At 60.6% G+C, this 12,392-nt stretch overlaps 1 protein-coding gene across 2 annotated transcripts in view; it reads left to right on the forward strand.

Annotated features, from left to right (window-relative positions):
* NHEJ1 (non-homologous end joining factor 1) overlaps nucleotides 1-12,392 on the forward strand; it is a 32,988-nt gene that overhangs the window by 19,811 nt on the left and 785 nt on the right. For both annotated transcript variants that reach the window (XM_040703843.2, NM_001395219.2), the window contains exons 6-7: nucleotides 11,958-12,075; nucleotides 12,281-12,384. In XM_040703843.2, the coding sequence (XP_040559777.1) occupies nucleotides 11,958-12,075; nucleotides 12,281-12,384 (222 nt within the window). The remainder of the gene's footprint in view (nucleotides 1-11,957; nucleotides 12,076-12,280; nucleotides 12,385-12,392) is intronic.

Genomic DNA, 12,392 nt, shown 5'->3' on the forward strand with positions numbered 1-12,392 from the left:
GGGCTGGAGGAGCACAGACATGGCCTTTATCGCAGCCTAGGGGATGTGTGGCTCATAAATCCGACCCAGGCAGATAGGGGATAAATCATCCCTGCTTGGGCATTGGTGGTTACCCATGGTTAGAAATTAACTTTGTGTTGGATGGGTCCCAGGCTGTGGGATGGGAAGGGGAGGCTGCTCCGGGCAGCGTGCCTCCCGCCCAGCCCCGGGGCCAGGCTGCAGCCGGAGAGCGGGTGCCCAGCGCCTGCCCCGTCCGGCAGGGCCACTGAGTGCAATTAAACTGTGAGCCGATGAAGCAAGCGGATGCTGCGGCCGAATCTGCAGTGCGGGCAATGCCCTGGCACCTGCAGCAAGCTGGCCCAGCTCTGGCGCTCTGTTGTCTGGCCATGGCTGCTGCACCAAGCTCAGGGAACGGGGAGGCACTGCATGGGGGGGATGGGGGCTTGAGGGGCAAGGTGGGGAGGGATGCGCTTGCTATCAGGTTTCTCTCCCCATGCAGCTGCCAGCCAGGGCTGGGCAAAGATATGGCTTTGCAGACCACGCGCCATGTGGATGTGCAATCTCTGATCCTTGTGTTTCTGCAGGTGGGAGGATGCAGCAAAGCCTACAGCCCCCAGTTCCCCATCTTCTCCCTCTTCTCTGTTCCCAGCTCCCCCTTGAGCATCCCCAAACCCTGCGCCATACAGTCTCACTGCATCCCAGGGGCTTTGACCCCTGCTCCTGCAGCAATCCCCAAAGGGTATCTCCCATCCTTCTGCTCGGTGCCCAGAGCTGGGACCCTGCCACCCCCCGGCCCCACTGTGCCCACCAGTGAGGCGAGGCGGTGGGGATGTCCCTTCCAGCTCCCAAGGCTGGGCTCACTCCTGGCCTCCTCTCTAATACCTCTCCAGCTTTCCTTTCTAACGAGGCTCTAATTGGAAGCCGGTTGTGCTTCCCTTCCCCTCTCCTCAGAGCTCTCCGGTCCCAGTGCTGCAGGGCGATTAAGCTGAGGTTTTGGGTTTTTTTAATATGGCAGAATTATTTTGGAAGGGCCAGGATGGTTACATGACGGGCTTCTTGAAAAACCCCAGGCTTCGCCTTTCAGACGGGGCTTTTTCAAGTGGTTTTGCACAGTACACATCTCTGGGCAGCGACCGTCTCGAACAGTTACTGTTAATTATAGATGCCTCTTTCCCGCTCGCCCATTACTCAAAGGATTTTTGTGTGTTTTAACAGTGTTTTACATCAGCCTGAATAAGACTCTATTCAGTGTTTCCGAGAGCTGGAACTCGGGCATCCCCTGCTGTATGTGCCGTGCTCTCCCCTCCTTCTGCCTCCTGGGACTGGGCACCATCGTGCCGGGCTCCTCAGATGTGCAGAGCCCTTGTGTTTGCTAGATGACCAACTGGATGCCTAACAGGAGTCCTAGGGGAACCCTCCCCCTAGGAGAAGAACTCATCTCTCGTCCCATGACAACAAAGTTGCTCTGTGCATCCTTGGGGTCAGATCTTTCCCAGGGTGAGCCCCATTTTGGTTCAGGGAGGCAGCCGAGGGGCACGGTGGTGTTGTCCAGGCAGAGCCCCATGGTGGGGGGGATGTCATCTGGGCACCTCCACAACCTTCGTCTCCTGCAGCCCAGCATATAGGGCGCTGTGGTCAGGCCCATTTATAAAGCTGGTAAATATATCGGCAGGGTTTGTGTCCCCTCCAAAGGTCAATATTTGTGCAGAGTTTAATTTTAACTTAACAAGCAGTTGTTTGCAGAGGCAGCCCTGTTTGTGAGAGTGTGTATGTGCTTCCCCACCGATCGATGCTCACAGGGTGCAAGCAGTGTGCGTGCATGCACCCATGTGCCAGGCACTGAGGGCTGGCAGTGGGTGCCCACTCCCACAGTGCTGCAGGCTGAGGGACGCAGGCCAGCACCATGCGGTCCAGAGGACACGGATGCTACGGGGACAGGGTCTGCGGCTGAGGCTATAAATGCAACCCACAGACCTCTGGTGGAGGTGACAGCGGGCAAAATGTGCCCCGTGTGGCTCTGCACAGCAGCACATAGGGACAGCAGCTTCCCAGCCTGTCCTGACCAGTGCCGTGTGCTTGCTGCGGCTGCCCTTGCTCTTTCCCTCGCTGTCCCCTCGTGAGCCCCTGTGGGTTTTGTGGCTCTCATTCGTTTTCTGGCAACATGCAGCTCCGAGCTGAGCGCATTGGTCAGGCTGTGCGCAGGGCTTGGGCTCCCAGTGCTGTCCCCTGGCTGCTCCCGTGCTCCGAAAAATGTAATGGTGCTCTTCCAGCATCACTGCCAGACCAGTTTCATCCCTCTCTGGCTGCGCTTCCACCTTGCCAAGCAGGGTAAGCTGGCACCACGGGCACACCTGTGCCTGGCTGAAGCTGGTAGCAATTTGGAGAGATCCAGAGGCAGATGTCCTGGTGCCTTGGTGCTCTGTCTTTCTGCTCCTCCAGCCAAAATCCAGTGCCACGGGGCTGGCCACATGTCCCCAGCTGTATCCCAGCAGGGCTGGGGGCAGGCCTGTAGCCCCTTGGGATGCAGGTCCTCATGGGTACCTGCAGAGCATCCCTGCCTGGCTCTGATACCCATTCTCAGCCCATCTCGCCTAGGGCACAGAGCTCATTATCTGCAGGAAAACGGGAGAACAGCAATAGGCATGGCCAGGGCAGGATCTGTGAGCCACAGCTGGGACGAGAGCTGTGCACCCGTGGTCCCTCAAGGCTACCTCACTTAGGGCAGGAGTGGAGCACATGGCCGGGAGAAGCATGGCTGGGAGGGAGCTGCCGGGGCTCCGTGTTTTGCAGCCCGCCTTTGTGGGCAATGAGGTTTGGTTTCCTCCTTTCTGCTCTTTTCCTCTTCCTCGCCAGGCCCCGGGGCTGCTGACCTCAAAGGGAAAGCGGGCTGCGAGGGACAGTGTTGGGGCCGGGCAGGGGTAAACACGGGGCTGAGGCTGGCCAGGCGGTGGGTGATGGGGTGAGGTCATGCCGTGACGTCAGCCCTGTGGTTTGGGGACAGCTGTGGTTAGGCTGCCTGAGGAGGGGTGGCTGTTTTCCTGCAGCTCTGCCGCTTGCTCCCGGTGCCCGTCTAACTTATAAAGTTTAATGGCCAGTTTAAGAGGTTCCTGCCATGGGCACCTTGTTGCCAGTTTTAGGTTTTTAATTTGGAAACTTTCCCCTCTGTGGTCGGGGTGGAAGGACTCAGGTCCACTTGGGGCTGGTGATCGGGATGTGCGGGTGCCGGGGAGACGGTCCAGAGGGCTCTATTCCCGTCACTGGTGTCAGTGGGACACGCACAGCGTGAGGTGAGAGCTGTGGGAGCCCCGTGCCACCCCACTGCCCGCACGCTTGTGGAATACATTCAGCAACCTGCTCCTGATTGGTGCTGGGGCACGCATTGTTGCTGGAGCATCCTCACCCCACAGTCCTTGGGATATGCTGGGAGTCCCCGCGCCTCTCTCCAAGCCCATCTCCTTGTTCCTGTGCTGCGTGCAGGTGGCCAGAGCAAGGCAGCAGCCCCACTGTGCAGGTTGTGAGGCCGTGCCGTGAGCATTCCAGCTCCCAGGTGGGTCTGGAGCAGTTCTGGCCGAGGCTGCTGGGAGCTGCAAGGCAGAGCAGTCAAAGAGTGTGCACCTTACGGGTTGAACTCCCTTTGGGTGGGCACCCGGAGCACTATCTATAAATAACATGCAGAGCAGTGCTCTGGAGGAGCAGAGGAGTGGCCTTGGTTTACCAGCACGTTCCTACCATGGCTTTCAAGTGGTTCCCCTGTGTGTCCCTGCCAGCTGCTGGCACATCTGCACCCCGGGGGCTGTGGGGTGTGCCGGCAGAAGGTGGGCTGCGCTCAGCCCCAGCGCACCCAGTGTGGTGCCACGTGGGCACGGAGCTGGTGCCGGAGCCCCAGAGCAGCCCTGCCTTTGCCAGGCCCGTAATTGATTCCTGTTCTCTTGCTTGGGTCATAGATGTGCTGGCATCCACTGAAGAGACATGTTTTTTGAGTTTTGAGATGGTCAGAGAGGCTCGCATCCTCAGCTTCTGGAGGCAGGGAGCTTGAGGGGACCTCGGCCACACTGTTTTGGGGCTGCCGACAAATAATCCTACATTGAACAAAAAGGAAGTAGAAAAATATAGGATGGGAATGGCAAGGCTTTTAAAAAGGGGTGGGCAAACCCATCAGTGCAAGGCATTGCTGCATGGAGCAGGCAAGGGCTGGAGCGTGGGGATGTGAGCGGAGTGCACAGGGCCTTAGAACAGCAGGCACCAGGGTGGACGAACGGAGGAGCAGGAGGAAACGTCCGTGCAGCAGGAGGAAGAGAGCCTGGCAGCACTCCAGGCATGCTGCCGGGCTGGGTGTGATTTCCTCTTCGCCATGCATGAAGAGCTGGCCAGCATCCCTACTCTGGGTGAGCATGGGGCAGAGCAATATTGCTGTCACGGAGTTGAGAATTTGGGACCCCTCGTCTTTCACAGCACGGCTGCCCTGAAAGCTGTGGGAAATGGCTGGGAGCATCCTGCACCCTGCCCCAGCCCTGCAGGAGCTGCTCAGCTGCCAAAGCTAAACCTCACGGGGCAGAGATAGATGGGGATGTGGTCCTTCCTGTGTCCCCGCAGCCCCGCTGGGACCCCATCTCTCTCTCAAGAGGGGACAAGCCTGACAGGGTGTTTTATTTGCAGCAGGTGCCTGAAACCCAACCCACTGCCCTGCGCTCCCTCCCCTCACCTGAGGATGAACCCGGGTGGGGGCACGGCTGCGCAGGGTCAGACCCCTACGGGCTCCCCCTGGCCAGGGTTGTCCCCATGTAACACCAATGAGCTGCTCCCGCTGTGGGCAACAAGCGCGTAATGCTTGATTTCACAGTGCCAGCGTGCCGGGCTTGCTTGTGGCAATGATCTTCTTTCCTAGCCAGCCCCGAGCTGCAGCCCAAGGACACTTGTCACCTCCCGAGATGGGTACCACGATGGCCTCAGCCAGCCCTCCTGTCGCAATTGTTCTCTCCCGGTGCCACTTCCTGCTCGTCCCCCTGCACCCTGCGCTGCTGCCTGAGCTCATTCAGCTCTGACCGGGCTTACAGCATGGAATGCAGAGCTGCCGCTGGCTGTCCTCCAGCCTAAACATCCCCACCCCGTGGTGCGACACGAGCTGATAACGCGGCAGGTATCTCGTGCCCAGCCTGCGACCTACGGGCGCACGGCCTTGGAGGCTGTCACTTATCTCCTCCATGCGCGCACGCTGTCTCTCATCCCCAAGCAATATTCTCAGCGCCTCTGGTTTTTGCTCTGGGCCAAACCCACATGCACGTTGCCCGAGACCGACTCCGAACAGGCTCCTTTGATGAGCAGGGCTTAAATATATATTTGGCATTCCAGCGGCAGCGTGCCGAGCGCAGCTCGGGGTGTGAAAGTGTTTGCTTGACAAACGCCGGAGGCTCTCGCCTCTCTGCCGGCCCTGGGGACTCACAGGAGAGAAATGTCAAGGAATTTTTCAGCTCTGTTTTGTTTGGTGTTTTCATTTTGTTTTCCTTCTGAGGGCGCATTTGTAATGCCGGTGATTGGCAGCCCCAAAGCCTGAGCCCCTCTCCTTCGCTGGGATGGGGATGGGGTTGGGATCTCCATCCCCGGTGCCCATGCAGCAAGGGGTCTGCGGTGCTGGGGTGCACAGCCAGGAAGGTTCTGTGTGGGGAGGATGAAGAAGGCAGAGCATCCCCTGCTGTCTGGGTGCGGCAGCCCGCGCCCCAACTGTAAATGGGGAGGGGGTCCCATTGCAGCTGATTTGGTTTCAGAGCTCACGTCTTCGGTGCATGCTGGAGCAGGTTGAGATCCCTGCCAGCTCTTGGGGAGGGGGTAGGGGGCTGGGGGCTGAGTCTGTGTGTTCCCAGCTGTCCCTGTCGTAATCCCTCTTGAAAGAGAATCCTCTACTCTGCTTCATCCCTGTGATCTGCCAGCAGTGCTGCCTGGCCCTAAATCACCCCCTGCTCCCAGCCTGATGGATGCTCCCACCATTGGGATGCTGGGGTCTCTGGGGCTAAGATTTAGATAAGGGAGGAAGGCGGAACAGGGGTGAGGGCCTGGGGGACTACGAAGAAGGGGGGTTGTCCCCAGGGCCTGGCCTGGGCTCTCCGAGATTTCTTTCCCTGCCTGCTGAAGAATCACTGGCTTGTCTGGCGGAGCGCGGGCCCATGGATTTCCTGGGCAGCGAGCCCCTTTCATGTGGCCGCTCGCAAACTCTCATGACATCACCGGGGGCTGCTCCTCCTGGAGACAAACCCGGTGCTTTTTAGAGCTTTGCCACCCCGTGCCCCAGCCTGTGTGTTTTGGCCAAGGGGGACCCGGGGAACCGCATCCAAGAACGGCTGCTCTGGCACGGAGACTGCACGGGGCCACGGGCAGGGGGAGAGCAGCGCGTCCCCTGCTGAATAAACATGGGCTGGCCAGCCTGGAGGGGGCTTTTCCAGGCTGAACCACACCCCGGGGGGCTATTTTTGCCATGAATGAAGGGGCTGTGTGCTCGCCAGGCAGCCTAGCCTCCTGCCACTGCTGCTGCGCTGAGAGCAAGCCTGACACTCAATCTGCTGCCTGGCTAAGACCCAACATCTGTGCTGAGCAGCTGGGCACTGCCCGTGGGACACCTGGGCACCGCGGGACACCTGGGCACCATAGGGACAGCTGGGCATCACAGGGATACCTGGGCACTGCCACACCAGGCTCTGCTCACTTGGACGTCTGGGCACTAGGGGAAAAAATAGGCACCATGGGGGTACCTGGGCATGGGCACAGTTGGGCAATGCCTGCAGGGACACTGGCCACCAGATTGACATGGTCACCACCCAGAAGGGACACCCAGGGCACTGTTGAAGGGGATGTATGCCTCTGCGTTCTCTGGGCAGGGTGGTACCATGCCAGGGATGGTGCTGGCTGCAGGAAATGGGAAACGTGGGCTGTCACCAGCAAGGGGAGGTGACGGTGACTCAGTGGTGGTGCCTGCAGTGGTGCCAGTGTTTCTGGGGCATGTCAGACCCTGTCCTGCCGATCCACTGTGCCCAGCATGATGCCTGCGTCAGCCCAGGGATTAGCCCTGCTGTCCCCTCTGCATTTCCTGCTGCAGTTTCGGGTGAGGATGGGACAGCGTCCCAGGGGCTGCCCCTCTGGCCGGGTGCACCCATGCCAGGAAGGAACTGCAAAGCCACCAGGGAGGAGCAGCTCAGCCTGGTCCTGAGCGCACCCAGATTTCCCCCAGATCTCCTAATCTCACTTGGCTCAGCCCCAGGCTTCTTCTGCTTGGAGCCCTGGTGGCGCAGCTAATCCCCAGCGGGCTCAGAGTCATGCTGGGTGCAGCATCCCCCAGCCACTCTCGGGCTCTGCTTTCCAAGAGGCTGCTCTGCCCATCCTCTGCTGCTGGCATGGCACAAGCCCCGGTTGTCCCCTCCCTGTCCCATGCTCTCACTTCTCAGCCGGCATCACTGCCCCAGGGGAGCCATGAGTGTTTGTTCCCGTGAGCTTGTCTGTGCCGGGTGGAGCTGGGGCACAGCATCCCACTCACCCCTGTCCCTTATCGCCGTGTGGCACCCATGTGATTCATCAGGTGTGGCTTCGTTTCCGTCACCCCACTTTGCAGAAAGTTTCCTGGCCAGCCCCCTAGGTGCCCTGAGCAATAACAAGCCAGGATGAGCTGGCCGACCTTCCTGAGAAACCCTACAATAACAAACGGGCGCTATGCGTCCAGCTTTCCTGGATGGACAATAATAAACCAGCATGAGCTGGCATGCCTTGCAGCGCAACCCTGCAATAATAGAGCTGGGTGATGTGTCCACCAGACAGTGGCAAGCTGGCACGAGCCGCCCAGCTCCCTTGCCAAGAGGGGTCCCCAGGAAAAGCTGGATGCTGAGCTCAGGGCTGGCACGTGCCCGCAGCCAGCATTGAGCTGGGTGCGCCACAGCAGCCCGTTGTCCCCGGTGCAGCTGCACCCATCGCCTCGCCAACTCTCCTTTCTGCTGGATTGGTCCCTGGGAGCTGGAAGAGCAGCGGGAGGGCAGGGCAGGGCAGGGCAGGACCCCGGCATCCCCTCTGCCGTGCAGCAGCACAATGCGCCGCATGCTGTAATCCAACCCGCGGGAACAGCACAAGGGGAAAAGAAAAGAGTATTGAGCAGCGGGCCGCTGCGGTCACCGGGCTGCATAGACTGCTGGTTGTTAAGCGGGTGCCTCGCTCGCAAAGGCCGCCTTGATGAAGTGTGAGACGGCACTTACGGAGGGACGCGGGCAGGCATTCTCGCTCCATCTTCCGCTCACAGTGCCGCTCTTTATGCGCCTGACATTTGCTTGCTGGAAAGGCCTTGAAAGTAGGGGGAAAGGAAAACATCACCCGCAGCAGGGCCACGAGCGTTGCCAGGAGGAGTGCGGGGCTGTGCCAGGCTGTGCCGTGCCATGCCAAGCTGTGCCAGGCTGTGCTGCTTGGCCGCCCTGGCATCGCCACCTGATGTTCCCTGGGGCGACCCCATCACCTCTATCACCTCTCTCAGCTCCGGGCTGCCTTCTCCAGCCGGCACAGCCGCTTCCTGCCAGGTGTGTGCGGTGCTGGCTCCGTGCCGGGGAAGCCCCGGCCATCCTACCCTTCCTACACCGTGCCAGCGCCGCTCCTGGCTGCTGCTGCTGCTCGCTTGCATGGGATGAGGTGTTGGGGATGTTGCAGGGTCAGAGCTTGGGCACATACCTCTGCTGTCCCTCCCCTCGATCCCAACCAGAAGGCAGCAGCTCAGATGTGTCCTCCCACAGGTAGGACCCCCCTCTGGTGGCACAGACCTGTGCTCCTCTCTGCACGTTCCAGGGTGAATCCCTGAGCTGTCGGCAGCATAAACCCTGCGATGGGGGAGGGTGGCAGCAGCCCAGCCACGAAGCACAGCGACGCCCCAGCCATGAAGCCATTCTCCTGCCCACCACAGGCTGCCTGCTGCAGCATCGCCAGGCTTTGCTATGTCAGTGCAGCGCCAGCTGCCGTGCTCGTCCTGCTCCCAGGCCACTGCTCCACCACGCCGCTTCTGCAGATCTGCTGTTGGGGCCAACCTGGGGAAGCCGTGCCCCCCCCCTCCAGCCCACACCCATTGGCTCCTGGCCCCTGTAGGAATTATTAAGTGTGCCCCTGTGGAGCATATGCTGAGGCTGGCCGCGGGAATGTGGGCAGATCTGACATACAAGCCACAGCAGCCAGGCTGTAATTTCCAAACAGGCCCCGTTCGCTCTGTTTTCCAGTTAAAAATATATTAAAAAATAGGAATGTGGGGTTTGTAGCGAAGAATGTTGGTAACCGCTTCGAACGTCTGGTGTGATAATGAAAGGGTCAGTCCCCAGCTTTGAGCGCGACCGATTTAGACTCTGGTGCTTGGCACGAGCGCGGGGGCCCAGCACGGTCCCTCCAGCCTGCAGCCCTGCGCCAGGGGATGGTGATACTGCTTCACCCACGGGTGACATGGCCAAGGGGACATCCAAAGCCCCATGTCTTACGGCCCCTTGCAAAGGGAGCGTGGGCGGGGATGGGTGAAGGCAGGGCGATGGGGATGAATGCCGTGTCTGGGCTGCATCTCCTTGTGAGCTGTCCTCGCTGAGCACAGGTGCTGTGTCTCAGCCCCCCCCCCTTCCCGGGCAGCCCCCCCAGCTTGGCTAATCGCAGTGTTCAGGCTGTGCTACTGAGCATCCCGTGCCGGTGCCGCAGCCTTGAGCAGCTCCTGATACTGGGACATGGCGCTTGGCCTTGCGGGCAGGTAGTCATAACACGGGGCAACCCCCCCTGCCAGCTCACCAGGCACCGCAGCGGGGGAACCTGGCCGGCACCCCTTGTGTCCCAGCTCCCACAGGGAAGTAATCAGAGAAAAACAAGGCTCCAGCAGCCAGGGCTGAAGCCATACTGGGGACGGCAAGCTGGCTGCAGCGGGGTTTGGCTCTGCGATGTACCGAAGCCATGGGGCAAGTAGCAAGGAGATGTCATCCACAGCCACATCTTGTCCCTCTACCAGCCCCTCTGGGGGACACCTCCTCGTCCTTCACATCCTCCGGGGCCATCAGGTGGCCGCTGGCTGGCACAGCACGCTGTGCTCCCTGCTGAGTCACAGCTCTGTGGGGAAACTTCCAGCTCCGCTCATAAACCCATCGGCTTCCCTTCAGAGCCCACCAGCCTCCCATCCCATTCCCACGCGGGTGAGCTGCGGCCGCCCGATGGCTCAGAGCTGCCTGCTGACTCGCAGAGCCATGGGCAGTGGGTGCCCTGTACCTGCAGCCCCATCTGCTCCCAGGGATCCCTCGGTGGCAGGGGACAGCAGCGGGGTGCTGGCACTGGCACCGTGTGGCTGTGCAGGGACTCCCCTGCCCCACGGGGGCACTGACCCGCGCAGTGCTATCTGGTACACTTTGCTCACTCTGTCGCCGTTCCTGGCTTTCCTGGGAGCTGCTGTTTGCTTTTCTCTGAATTACGACTCCAGGTCGTGCCTTTGATCTAGGCTGTGTCGGCCACCCGATGCCAGCCCCTCTGTTGCCTTTGAAGTGCAGGCAATCCCCTTCCCAGCATCGGACACCACATTTGCAGCCTGAGGAACAACCCTGGCCCTGGGGGGCTGAGACATCCAGAGACATCCAGTGCGAGAGCACCCAGGGATGTCCAAGGCGCTCAGCATCCCTCATCCTCCCCTGGATCTCATGCTGGGCCAGCGTTGCTCACTGCCCGGAGGTAGCACTGCAGGGTGGTGAGCAGCCCCAGGGATGCTGCAGGGCTTGGACCAGAGCACCTCTGTCTCCTTTGGCAGTGGGCAGGGGCACAGATGCCGGCCGAAAAGCAGACCCCAATGGCATGTCTGTCCCGCAGCTAAGAGGTCTTCCACGCTGTCTCCTCCAGCAGGAGGGCTGAGAGCTGCGGGGAAGGTGCCCTTCTGGACGCTAGCCCTGCCCTCCCTTCCCAGCACAGAGTGCCAGGGGTCTCTGCCTGCCCTCTCTGCCCTTGGGACGCCGTCCCAGGCTCTGGGCTCTGGCCTTGAGTGGGTCTGAGCGTCCCCATCCCCTCCCCGCTTCCCCATCCTGGGGAGGACTCAGCCTTATCTGTTACACTTTGTTCTCCTGCTGTCTGGGTGTGGAGCCGAGCAGAGGTTACTGCCGGACCTTTGACACACACACATACATGGAGACACAAACAGCCCCACGTGCACCCGTAGCTACACTCATCACACATGCATACACCTGCACATGTGTACAGCTGCACATCACTCAGCACACCCCCTCCCACCCCCAGCACACAGATGCATTTCCCCAGCCCTGCACGCGCACCTCCTTTCCTGCGCCCCTCCATAGCCACTGTGCCCTAGGCACCCTCCAAGGTCCCTGCACATGTTGGCACAGCCCTCAAGCTGAGAGCAGCATCCCTCAGAGGGCACGGGCACGAGGGGGACTTCTCTGCATCAGCACCACATGTGGTTTGTGCTGCATGCGCAGGCACTGCTGTGCTGCAGGAGGCTGTGGCGAGGCAGGGGCTCCTTGCCCCCACAGTGTGCCCGGGGTCCTCCCCATGCCCAAAGCTTGTGTTCCTTATCAGCATGCCTCCACGCTGCTTCTGCCGGGGAAGCCGCAGCCCTTCCCATGTGATCTTATCTTCAGCGGTTCATGAATGACATGCGAGCGGCTGCCCTGACCTCTGCCATCTTTCCCCTAACGGGAAGGCAGAGCAGGTGTGCAGCAGTATGTGTGTGTGTGTGTGTGCCCGTGTGAGCGTGTGCATGCACAACTGGGGAGCATCTGCATCCCTGCAAATGGTGGTGCAGCACGAGGGCAGAGCCACGCTCTGGTCCCCACGGGGAAGCACAGAGTCCTGCAGGTGGGCACACACAGCCCCTTCCCTGCTGCCCAGCATAAGGCAGGGTGGCCTGGCAGGAGCTGGCTCCTCCCGGGGCTGTTCCCGGCCCTGGTGCTGGCAGTGGGGTGACAGTGTCTCTGGTCTCTTCACAGAGCCTGCCCCAAATCTGCAGTGCAGAAGATGGGCATGCATTCACCTCTGCTCTGCCGCAGCTCTACATGGCAGTGACGCTGCAGGAGGCCAAGCAGGCTCGGAAACGGCATCACCCAGGTGAGGAGCTCCTGGCTGGGATGTGGGGGAATGTGGAATACTCCTGGGTCAAGCCCCCTCCCCAGGGGAATGGGGATGAGGACCTGGATGCAGCCCACTCCCCTCAGCTTTGAGCTGAGCTCCCCTTATTCCCATTGTGGGTTTGGGTGATGCTCTGTGCTCCCTCAGCTCAACCCCAAATTGCATCTCTCCCTTCTGGCACCAGAGGACACCGAGGACCTGGCGCCTACTGCAGAAACCTCAGGGCACCCCGACCCGGCGCCCCAGGCCCCAGCGGATGAAACAGCATCTTTGAATGAGGAAGCCACGGTGAGCAC

This window comes from Gallus gallus, chromosome 7 (genome assembly GCF_016699485.2).
Source record: "Gallus gallus isolate bGalGal1 chromosome 7, bGalGal1.mat.broiler.GRCg7b, whole genome shotgun sequence".
Lineage (NCBI taxonomy): Eukaryota > Metazoa > Chordata > Aves > Galliformes > Phasianidae > Gallus > Gallus gallus.